This window comes from Cynocephalus volans, chromosome 11 (genome assembly GCF_027409185.1).
Source record: "Cynocephalus volans isolate mCynVol1 chromosome 11, mCynVol1.pri, whole genome shotgun sequence".
In the NCBI taxonomy this organism is placed as follows: Eukaryota; Metazoa; Chordata; class Mammalia; order Dermoptera; family Cynocephalidae; genus Cynocephalus; species Cynocephalus volans.
The window spans coordinates 72721762-72734445 of record NC_084470.1 but is presented as its reverse complement, the minus strand read 5'-3'; the positions used below and the strand labels follow the sequence as shown (position 1 = coordinate 72734445).

The 12684-nt window shown below is 39.1% G+C and overlaps 1 protein-coding gene and 1 non-coding gene across 3 annotated transcripts in view; both read right to left on the bottom strand.

Moving 5' to 3' along the window:
- The window catches only part of ATXN7 (ataxin 7), a 145284-nt gene that overhangs the window by 17905 nt on the left and 114695 nt on the right, over window positions 1-12684 (bottom strand). For both annotated transcript variants that reach the window (XM_063114349.1, XM_063114348.1), the window contains 3 exons: window positions 3660-3912; window positions 1360-1619; window positions 657-739 (listed from right to left, as the gene is read on the bottom strand). In XM_063114349.1, the coding sequence (XP_062970419.1) occupies window positions 657-739; window positions 1360-1619; window positions 3660-3912 (596 nt within the window). The remainder of the gene's footprint in view (window positions 1-656; window positions 740-1359; window positions 1620-3659; window positions 3913-12684) is intronic.
- Window positions 815-941, bottom strand: LOC134391440 (small nucleolar RNA SNORA77). Its single transcript, XR_010024978.1, has one exon. It is a non-coding gene; the product is annotated as a small nucleolar RNA SNORA77 (small nucleolar RNA).

Here is a 12684-nt window from a genome sequence, read left to right as displayed (position 1 = left end):
TGAAGCCGCCCCCACATCAACAACTCTTATTTTACAGCAAACATACTTCCTATTAGCATACCGGCATTTTAAAGGAAATAAAGGAAGACCTCGGAACAGAAAGGGGGATCATTACATTCTCTTAGCTTATATATAAATTAGGTATTTTATCTGGTATTTTTTAAAAAACTAGAATAAAGCCATCTCAACGTTGCAAATTTTTAAAAAGCAGTTCTTTAAAATTTAAGAACCATGGCTTACACATTATAAGGATATTTGTATATATGCAAAGGAAGTTACTAGACTTGTTTTAATTCAGTATAATTTGAACCACAGTAAAAATTATCTGAATACAGTAGCCTTTTGTATTAAATTTTTATGTAGAAATATTAAAAGCCTTTGAAAATAACAGACAGATTAGGGAAGAACACAATTCTCCTAGATACAATACTGCTCATTAGAAACAAACTCTCAAAATTACAATTTATCATAACATACTTCATATTTTGTCAGCTTAGGCTTTCTTCATCAGAACCAAATTATTCCCTAACTTACACAATTCAGAGCAATATACAGAGCATCATGTCCCCTTGTGGGTTGGTGAGACTTTGGGAGCAGAGTGGTACATCCCACTTCCCTGTGCTAATCAGAGTATTCAGCTTCAGGAGGCCACCTACCTTGCATGTCAAAGACCGTGTGCAGGGCTTCTTGGTGTCGAGATCAATGACCCCACAGTGGATGTCAGGATCAAACTCTCTTTCTGTCAAAAACACACAGACATTACCATGGGCTCACCAAATACTCCTTCATTTTTAACTCTTTTTCTTTTTTTTCATCCTGTAATCCTGGGCAGCTGCATCACCCTTGACAGATCATGATGGCCACAGTACCCTGGAATGTTTCTCTGGCAGATGGAAAAAGCACCCGCCTGGGGCTGCAGCCGGGTGCAGAGCAAACACTCCTTCATTTATTTTGTAAATAATAATATAGGAGAAATCTCAAGAGAAACACATTATAGCTTGAATACAATCAACCATGTTATCAATAAATACAAAACGTACAACACGTGAGTACTGTGACAAAGCAGCAACATCATGAGGAGAGTTGCGTTGCTGTCATCAGAAGACAAGAAAGATATTGTCAGCATTACTGCATTACTACATTCACAAACAAAACACTAAAAACCTACTTTTAACATTACCCACACACACTCTTACCACAGTGAAGAGCACAAGCATACTACACCTAAGGAACTTCCTCTTAAAGCTGAAATTGACCAGTTTTAAAAAGGGGACTTACAGATAGCTGTTTATCTGGCTCCCCGTGAATGCCCATTTAATATACAGAGAAACATTATTAAGAGAGAAAATGTGAAGTTACCTGATAATCTCTTATTTAAAAATTTCCTGTTATTGGAATTGTCTTCAGATTTCTTTTCCAGAGTGGGTGGTACAGGAAGCCCTTTGCCATTCACAATCTGTCCAGGAGAAGGCAAGGTTGGCTTTGGTATTGAGGGGCAGTTAAGGCCAGGCTTGACTGAGGAACTCACAGTAGCAGGACAGGTTGGCCCCACCGCAGATTTCAGTAGTGTGCCATCCATCTTCGGATGAATCTTTTCCACTTTCACAGAGGGTGTCATGCTGTTGTAGGAGGAAGCGAGAACACCAGCCCTGAGTGCCCTGTGGCCCTGGGCGAATAGTGAGCCAGAGGGATGAGGGCAGGTTCTGGGACTACCCGAGCACTGTACAGCCTCCAGGAAGGCACCTTATGTATTTCGTTAGGACTATCCAGAAAAACCAGTAGGTTTCACACTTAAATCTATAAGCCCTCCTGGTGAGGCAAAAGCCCCAGGCCCCAGTGGACCATCAAATTTATCTGGTCTTTAATCGTTTCAGAAAAATTTTACAGATGGGTCTATGGGAGACTTGGACCTGATACCCAATGCAATTTCTGCAAGAAGCAAAACATCAAAAAGTCTAAAAGGATGAAAGACTATCTGCAGAACCCTTAGAGAATATCTTTTGAGAACCGTCATTTCAAAGAAAGGATTCATCAAAACAAAGTAAACTTCTGAGTGAGCAAATACTTCCAAGAAATGTCACTAAAGACTTATGAGACTCAAACATGCCTAACAACATATCTCCAAGAAAAGGCTCTCTGTTTCTGTCAATGAGGAAGACCAATGTTTTATTAGCATATGATGTGTCACTGAAGTGTGATTCTCCAGTCCCTGAAAAAGGCTTTTATGATAGAAGTTTAGGATACAAGCACTTGGTATAAGGGATGGGGGTGGGGTGGAGGGGGTGAGTGCTGAATACCTGTGCCACTAACAAAGAATTGCTTTTCTCTTGGAACCTTTCTGACACTATCAGTTTGCTTGGTAAAACTGATGATGTTGTAGGAAGCTAACAGGTGGCCTGGTCCCCCTCTAAAGTCCTAGCTCCAAGGAAAGAAGATTTGGATTGATGAGGTTTTATAAACTTTGTTCAACGGAGTCAGTGCTCTAACAGCTGTTAAGCTGGTGAGTGACTTATGCACCGCACTAGCGTTTTCTTTGGCTTTCAGACAGCTCCAGAAACAAAAGACCAAGCTTGCTGTACTGCACTTCTGACAGATGAACAGGGGCTGGGGGCTTAGCAACCAGGACAAACAGCCCCAAACAGCTGTACCTGGAATAGCCTGATGGCAGCAGAGCCACTGTAAGATGTCATGGCCTCTCCCAGCTGGCAAGGTCCCTGAGCAGTAGCAGGTGCTGGATCCTGCCTTAGATTAATCAGGTTATCAGACCACGGACTGAGATATGTGGTATACCCTACAGAGGGAGGCAGGCCAGGGAAAAGCCACCCACCACCAGGCTAAGGGATGCCATGATGAGGGAAGATATGTTTTTATGGGAGTGCATGGCTGCTCCCTCATGTGACCTTAAGGAGCCTGCCAACCTAAAGATCCCCTGTGGAAACTTGCCAAAGGCCTGCCTGGTGAATGTAAACTTCTTTCACTCTTCCCTCATCATTGCTGTGATCTAAACCCAAGGCTGGGGGGAGGAAGCACTGCTTCCCTATTTGCTTTGCAGGCCACAGAAAATCCTACAGCAGCATCTGGGAGTCCTTTCACTGTCTCACTATGGTCGTTATCAGCAGCAGCAGGAGTGCCAACACCCATGTGAACTGTCTCCTGTGGGCCAGACACGGTGTCAGGTGCTTGACATATATTAACTCTAATATTCCCAATAATTGTGTGGAGTGGCTGTTATTCTTAGAGTCTGAGAGAAACAGTGCCTTGCCCAAATCCCCACAGCTAGGAAGTGACAGAAGTGGTATTTGAATCTCAACAGCATTAAGCTTCCTTCTCTTCATCTGGAAAATGAGGTAACAATAATACCTATTCCGTAGGATTGCCGTGATAATTAAATGACATAGTACACATGCAGAGCTTCGTTTCAGTAACTGGCACATAATAGAAAAAATCAGTATTATTAACCTTATTATTACTCATCTTCCTACTCCGAAAAGGCTCCTAGGTTATGATAGGGAAACAAGAACCAACAACTTATATCTGAATCCTCCCCAATGTGGGTGGGCTCTCTTGTTACATCATTCACAGATACTCCCAGATGCTACTGGTATGTACAGTTCCACATCCAGCAGGAAAGCTTTAACAACCCTCATGACCATACTCACATTCTTCCATGGGGGGCTCTATTTTGCTGAATGGGATGCATTGGCCTGCTGTTCCCCCTGAGCTGCAGTTTCTCTTTGGGCGATTTCAACAACTTGGAACTTGATGAGGATGTGCTAAGAACACCTCCACTGGAAGAACGGTTGCTTCCACTTGTACTGCCTCCTTTACTTTTGGACAGAGAAGGGAAGAAGGAAAATACTGAAGTAGGAGGAACGGCCAAAGAAGGCTTGCTAGATGAGCTATGTCTTCTTTCTGAAAAGAAAAACAACAACAAAAAAGATACCATGTTTCAGGCAATCTCAAATGGAACTCTTAGAGTTCCCTGAAATCAACACATTTAGGTTAAAACACATATCAGTAAGTGAAAATATGTTAAACTCAGCAGCTTTCAGAAATGGCTTATCTAGGTCCCACAGACTTACTTAGGATTCTAGGAACTGGTCCTCCTGTTTCCGAAGCATCTTAGCATAAAGAGGTTTATCACATACACCCATTAGGAAATTAAACAACCATTCTACACATGAGAATATTGCCTTTTGGGTTCTGTATACTAGAAATGAACCTCATTGGCTCCAACTCACATTCAGAGAGAGGAAAATTATTCATTCATCTGCAGAGCTCTCTCTAATTGACACTGCATGGAAATCTTTCTTCCTTTCTAGCATAGCACCTCTCTGATTTTCAAAATAACAAAATCTTAAGAAACAAGTCATACCATCTTTTTTTCCCCTGTCACTACCCACCAGCATATGACACCAAATAAGAATGTTTCTAGGGTTATCTTATCGTTCCTTAAGAATCTGTGCTGAAATTTTCCAGTGAATCATTTCACTCCTTTTTTAAAAATAATCTCACTTGACTACAGATGGCATAGCTCTGGTTCACACCACTAATATGCCAAAAGCGCAAGACACAAATACCACAAATAGCTATGCCTGTTTCTTAAACCAGGAAGTAATTCATGGTTAAGTACAGACTACAAAGGTTTAACTGAAAATAAATCTATCCACTGGAGAATCAGGTTTTCGCAGAATAAGGCAATCCATACATATAAACTAAGAGTTGTTGAAGAACGTTACCATCCAAAATAAGCAAATTATTTATAACTTTATCCACTGGAGTATTTTATGATCTTAGCTTAGTGGCTGTCTTCAATTAAACTTGTAATTTAAAATTACACATTTGCTTAAAATGAGAGCTATATGAGTATTTAAAACATTAAGCATATTAGAATCAATGAGTACAAGTATCACTTAAGTGGTTTATTTTCTAAGGTCTTCTTATAGCAGTCCTGAGTCTCTTGGTGAAGCTGTGATGACTTATTCCTAGAAGGACATTAGTCCGACGATGCTTCATGAGGTATTAGGAGCCCGTTCCACACCAGGACAAAATTATGATGTTAGCTACAGACAAAATTCAAATTCTCCACCTCAACCACACAAAGGCTACAATCAAGTTAGGAAGATTAAATTGATACTGATTGATAAATGCCTCTTGCTTCCTCTCCCCCATATGAAAGTTGTGTGTGAGGAAGAGAAAACTAAAGTAATTACAGTTTAATAATTTTCCAAATTTGGCATCTGAGAATTTTTTAATTTAGTTGTTCTCACTCTTGTGATCCCCAAACACTCTGAACATACTTCCAAGCATCAGCTCTTGTCATCCAGGATTGTAAACACCTGTTTACAGTTTTGTTGCTTGCCTCGGATGGAAGAGCCTCTGTGAGCTATCTCCCCATCATCTTTCCCTATAAGGAATGGCACAGAGTAGGTCTTCAGCTAAAATTTGTATGACTGGCACAGCTTTTCTTGGGAAAAGAAGTAATTTTCAAATGGCCCTAGACTTCTCAGCCTGGTTACACACTGGAATACCTAAGAAGCTTTAAAAACTGATGCTTGGGTCCCTCCTTCAGACACTGTGATTTAGTTCGTTGGGGTGTAGCCTGGGCATCCAGACTTTGACAAGCTTCCCTGTGTGACTCTATTTTGCAGCCAAGGTTGAGAGACCACCTTAGACTAGGCTAATGCTTCAAGAACCATTAACCATGGCTGAGTAAATTAACATTTGCACAGCGCTGAGAACACTGCCTGGCACACGGCACTATATATAAGGGTTTGTCAAATAAAGCTTACTGATACTACCTGTCTCAAATGGGTGTTTTCTAAACTTCCATCAACTGCAGACTATTTTCATCATTCTTACCAAAACCACATATTAGTACTATTTTTTTACTCAACATCTTTATTTAAATTATTATCAATTTTATCATTCTCTCCTCCTCATTAGCCTAATACTAACTAGTCTCTCATGAAGATGTTACTGGTATTTTGGACAGAACACTTCTTCATACAGGATTTCAGGATGGTTAGCATTCCTGGTCCCCCACTGCTTCATCAGCAGTAGTGCCCCTCTGCCAGGCCATCCTGAAACCACTACCAATCCTTTCAACCACAAGCTTCAACCCAGGGTGAAGCACGGTACCACCACCCCCAGTTCAGAGACACACGAAACAATAGGTTTCATAAGCTGTGATGTATGTTTTCCTTATCATTAAAATAAGTAAATATTAAAATGAAAACATTCATCCATGTTCATCCACAAAAATCATTTGTGTACCCCCCGGAGCAGTGCACTGAAGTAATATACACCATGTCTGTGGTATGAAGAGTGAGGAAACTCCCAACTAGAATCTTGACTTTTAAGAATTACACTCCTTTTATTTCCTGGGCATCAGAATTCTCAAGCAGGTGTCTCAGAGCAAATGAGATGTGTTTTCTCTTAAGATCAAATGATTAAATAAAATTATCTAATTAAATACAGTCAGTTCTGCTATAATACTTGTTTTCAGAATGCAAATTTATTCCAAAGCCATTGATATACTAAGGAACCACTGAGCATAATGAAATTTCGCATTTGCTTTTACATGATTTTATCTGCAAGAAATACTAGGTGAATGAAGAAAACTGCACCCAGCTGAACCGAGCCACATGTGCATACACAAAATGCACATAACTCAAACATCCACCATCCACACCCATTCATATCTGGTGCTACAATTTTCCATCCAATTTCAGATAACCTTTTCCCACCATTTCCCATGCCTGCTTCCACAAGCAAATGCCAGGTCTTTTCAAGGTAAACTGCCATATTTATTCCACTATTTATGTATTTTTAATCATATATGTATTTTTAACTATATATATTTATTCCAGTATTTATGTATTTTTAACCAATATATGCAAGAGTGTGTTACCATTTTCATTGGGCTCCTATCTTTTTCTGTGTGTCACTGGTGCAGTTTTTGATGTTGTGCCATAACCCTCTTTTCCCAATAAGCCTTACGTGGTTTTTATTGTGCAATTTTGCATAGTGCAGTAATTTTTAAGGAATGCATGTTGTGTTATAGCAGAACTGACTGTAACTTTAAGCTTGTCCTTTCACTTTTCTATTCCCATCATGGTCCATCCTCCCCCTGGTTTTCTTTATTTAACGTATTCTTTTCTTGCCTGTTAACACTAAACATGGGATTCAGCACTAGAAAATCAAGTTAAAGGTTCTTAATGTTAAAGGTATTCTGATGTATCAATAATATTTTTTAAATGGTATTTAACAATAAATGCCTTTCAAAATTTTTATATTTTTTATTTTTATTTATACATATTTATGTAGTATAGAGTTGACTATCAGTATTTGTGTATAGTATGTGATGACCAAATCAATATTATTAGCATGTTCATCATTACAAATCATAATTACTTTGTGTTCCTTACCTAATTACTCCCTACTCCTCATCCCCCTCCCCCTTTCCCACCTCTAGTAACTACAGGTCTGTTCTCTCCAGAAAGTTCCATGTTTTATTATAGTCTGTCTGTGTTTGTTTCTTAGCTCCCACTTATGAGTGAGGACATGAGGTATTTTTCCCTCTGTGCCTGGCTTACTTCACTTAACATAATTTTCTCCAAGCTCATCCATGTTGCTGCAAATGGCAGAATTTCATTCTTTTTCATGGCTGAGTAGTATTCTATAGTGTATATATACCACATTTTCCTTATCCAGGCATCCACTGATAGACATTTAGGTTGTTTCCATATCTTTGCTACTGCAAATAGAGCTGCGATGAACATAGGAGTGCATGTATCCCTTTGACATGATATTTCCATTCCTTTGGGTATGTACCCAAAAGTAGGATTGCTGGATCATATGGTAGTTCTACCTGTAGTTGTTTGAGAAACCTCCATACTGTTTTCCATAATGGCTGCAATAATTCACAGTCCCACCAACAATGTAGAAGAGTTCCCTTTTCTCCAAATCCTTGTCAGCATTTGTTATTCTCAGTCTTTTGGATAAAGCCAGTCTAACTGGGGTGAGATAATATCTCAATGTGGTTTTGACTTGCATTTTCCCCGATGATTAGTGATGTTGAGCATTTTTCAAGTACCTGTTGGCCATGTGTATGTCTACCTTTGAAAAATGTCTATTCAGCTCCTTTGCCCATTTTTTAATGGGATTTTTTTCTTTTTTTATAACTGTGAAGTTAAAAAAAAAAATAGGTGAAAGGTCTCTACAATGAGAACTACAAAATTCTGTTGAAAGAAACTAAAGAGGATGCTAAAAGATGGAAAGACATTCTTTGTTGATAGATTGGAAGAATTAACATGGTGAAAATGTCCACTACCCAAAGCTATCTACAGATTCAATGCGATCCCCATCAAAATACCAATGGCATTCTTCACAAATAGAAAAAACAATCCTAAAATTCATATGGAACAACAGAAGACCCTGAATAGCCAAAGCAATCCTGAGCAAAAAAAATAAAACTGAGGCATTACACTACCTGACTTCCAATTATACTACAAAGCTATACTAACCAAAGCAGCATGGTACTGGCATAAAAACAGACACATGAACCAGTGGAACAGAATACACGTACTTATAGCCAATGATCTTTGACAAAGATGCCAAGAATATACACTGGGGGAAAAGCCTCTTCAGTAAATGATGCTGGGAAAACTGGATATCCATGTGAAGAAGAATGAAACTAGACCCATATCTCTTCCCATATACCCAAATCAACTCAAAATGGATTGAAGACTTACTTATAAGATCCGAAACTGTAAAGCTTCTAGAACAGGGAAACACTTCAGACTTTATGAATAAGACCCCAAAAGCACAAGCGACAATAGAAAAAAATACATGGGGTTATATCAAACTAAAAAGCTTCACACAGCAAAGGAAATAATCAACAAAGTGAAAAGACAGCTTACCGAATGGTAGAAAATATCTGCAAACCACACATCTGACAACGGATTAATATCTGGAATATACGAAGAACTCAAATAAAAGCTATTTTAAAACTAAGAATGTCAATCTACAATGTAAATTTTTTTTCATTCACTAAAACTTGAAACATTGTGTGTGTAAGCAGCTGAGATCCTGGCTGAAAAGTTCCAGCTCAAATCCTTGTCATGCTACTGAGTTAAGTTGTTCCTTCACATCATGGACTGGTAACTCATTCTGTGAAAAAGACGGCATCTGGCTTTCCCCAAAAGAAAGCAAGGAGGAAAAAACAAACTTAAATGTAGTTCAGTGGACTCCCCGCCATCCTTTCACTGTAAGCCAGGCTTCCAGCTTTAAAAAAGTGTTTGTCCCTAGATCAAAAGAGAAATGGGCAAATTATGGTAGGGACCCTATATTAAGTGGACAAAGTGGTGGCCAGATGCTAAGCGTAACTGTAATGTGGCTTGCTGAGGAGTCCAAGTTGAGTTTTCAAAGCGCTCCTCTCTCCAGGATCTGGCACCAGCCCAGAGAAAGCAAACTGTTTTTGAATTGAGGAGGGCACTGTGAATGGCAAGGAAGAGGCAGTCAGGCAGACCAACAGACAGACAAATACATATACAGGGAAAGAGAGCAAAGACAAAGACAGATATGTGTGCAGAACAGAGAGAGGAAGAAAGTTGGGGGGATGGGAAAGAGACATGGAGGGAAAAAAGGGGGAAGGGGGAGGTGGAGGAGGAGAAGGGAGAGAGGAAGAGCGCCTGCATGAGTGCCTGAGTGGGGTGGGTGGGGGAGATATGAATGTGTAGTGCTCTCTTCCCCCTTTGTGGCTTGAGGCTGAGGGAAAGGCAGGATTGCAGGGGTGAAGGGGTGGGGGTGGGGGGTGGTACAGCTCTCTGTAGGTCTTCCAAAATGGAAAGCAACCAAGAATACTGAACTCGTAATTTTGAATTCATGCTGAGATTTTTTAAAAATGTATGTTAACACCCGGGTATAAACCAAAAAGGAGTTCAAAGCAAATAATTAAATCTTTTTTATGTCATAAATAAATATTGCTTTGAAAACAACTGAAGATAATTTATAATACAAGTATCAAAATTAGGACACAACCTATAAAAGCAGTCAAAACAAACTGTAACTCCAGATGCTATTATTCATGCTTGAAAAAAATCTAGAATGTCAAGCTTTTTAAAAAAGTAATTATCCCTGGGATTATAAGTCTACTTTTTAAAACTTTTGTGTATCATTTAATTCTTCTATAATAAATATAGTTTAACTTGATTATCAAATATATACTCTTAAAAAAGAAAAATTTGATTCGGTGTTCTGGTCTAAATTTTACACATACCAAAGTAAAGGAAGGCACACTATCATTCATGAGCACAGTATCAACCTGTCCTATTCTCAATAGGCATCATGCAAAGAGTTGCTAACGGCTGAGAAATTTCCACAAAACTCCTTTTACTTAGGTTCTTTTCTTGTATCTTATTAAACCTTTTACTAGTCTTTTATAATCCAAACAACTGACTGATGAGAAGTTTCACCTTCAACAACAACAAGAACAACAAAAACAACAGCTGCTACTGTTTATTGTGCAGAAAACATGTGCCGGGCACCATGCTATGGGACTTAAAGGGATTATCTCATTCAATCTTAATCATCTTTCTACCAAATAGGTACTGTTATTATCCCCACTTTCCAGATGAGAAAGGCAAGGCTGGGACTTAAGTCGACTGCCCAATGTCACACTCCTAGTTGATGCAATCCCAGGCAAGTTGACTCCAGCACCCAGGTGAAAGAAAGCACACTACAACTCGCCTGCTCTTAGAAGGTAGCATTATTAGCAAGCCATAATACACAGTCCAAAGGCAGGCAGAAGGGAGGGGTAAAGGTGAGGATTGGAGTGTAATCAGTAAGAAGCCCATCTTCCCAAGAGCTTGGCAAAAGCAGGCTAACTGTTAGCATAAAAGTCTGCATAGTCTACATACAACAAGGTTGTTGATGATGGTTTTTTTGGTAAATTTGGGGTGGGATCCAGAATCTGTGTAAGGGAAACCTAGATTGTTTTGGATTTCATCTTTCTATTTTGGAAGCTGCTATTCTAAAGATTAAGATTAGCTATAGGTGTCAGCCAGTGTAGGGTTTTTTTTGCTCAGGGTTTTTAAAGCATCCAAGATGGTTTGAGGAGTAAATTTTGATACAGAGTGCCAGTCAGTGCTGCCTTTCTGGCTTGGCTAAAAAGAACTGTTTTACAACATTCCCAGATGAGCATGTCCTACAAAGGACCATCAGGAAGAGCAGCAAATAACTGTTCTATATAGGATTAGGCTGGATTGATTGGACCCCGCCAACCAATACCATTATGCATGCTTCTAGCCGCTCTCTGATCATTTATGGTCGCCTTCCCTGGAGAGGCCCAGGGCTATCAGACAAAGCAGAGATACAACTTGAGTGAGTAACCACCCTAAACAAAATCCAAAGTAAAATAAAAATACTTAGATATGTGGGTTTGCATCTTTGCTCTGCCAGTTACTAGCTGGTGACCCTGGATAACCACACAACTCAATTCACCTTGGGCAGCATCTTCATCTGCCAACCTTACCTTGCAGGACGGTTGGGGGTTAAATGATAATAAGTTGCAAAGCCTGCAGCTCAGGGCCTACTATGTACCAGGTTCTGGGCACTGAATATTGAGTAAAACAAATGCTCCTGTTAGTTCAGCTGATGCCAGTTACACATTTATTTCTTTAGACAGAAAAGTGTTTGTGAATAACACTTCCTGATTACTAAAGCAGGTAGAAATTACTTAAGAATAGACCACACTCCGTTTAAGTTATCTTCTGCAGTGTGGTAAAGATTTAGTTTATATATTCTTGTATGTCATCATTCCAGAAGATACTAAGCTCTTCTCAGATAGAGCTAAGGGGAACAAGTTTTAGAATTCATTTAAAAATGAATAAATTCACACCAAACAAAAAGGATGTTCATTCAAGCTAAAATTATTTTATAAATAAAAAGCTGGCTCATGGTCCTGAACTCAGGAGACACTCAGGAAGGACTGCAGGTGGAATGGAATAAGATGAATATCAAGTGTCAAATTCTGTTTATGGAACCAAGGGTGGATATTTTAGGCAGATTATCAAAGTAATGATTCCTAAAACTCCCCAAATTTCTTTAAATGAAATTTACACTTTTAAATAGATTCAGTCAGGTAATGTTAAACAGAGTGCCCACTCTACATGGAAAGGCCTTATGAGAAATACCAATCCACACCTCAAGGGATGCATGATTTCATGCGGTCTCTTGATAACCCCATTCCATAAATACTCCCATTTAAAGCAAGGACTTTTAATAATCAAACTTAAACATGGCTATAAAATGTAAAGCATAGGTAAATAGGCATAGATTCTTTGACTAGGCATAGCAATCAACAATGCACATATCAAAAGCTCAGTTTAGAAACTTTGGATCATTCATCAAGCTTTCCTTTGACAGAATTGTTTATTTTTATGTCCAATTTGTAAAATAACTGCAATGTACTGTTATACAGCTCTCAATTAACCCAAACTGTCAAACTTCACTTTTAGGCCACCAAACACAACTTGTGAGGTGTCAACTGGCATCACCTGTCTTTCATAAGGATTATAACACCCTTAAGAAATATCCAAGATCAGTACACAGGGCAGACTATAGAGCAAGATTGCATTTGTTTTCGGAAATCTCAGCACTTCTTCTTACACACCAACTTTG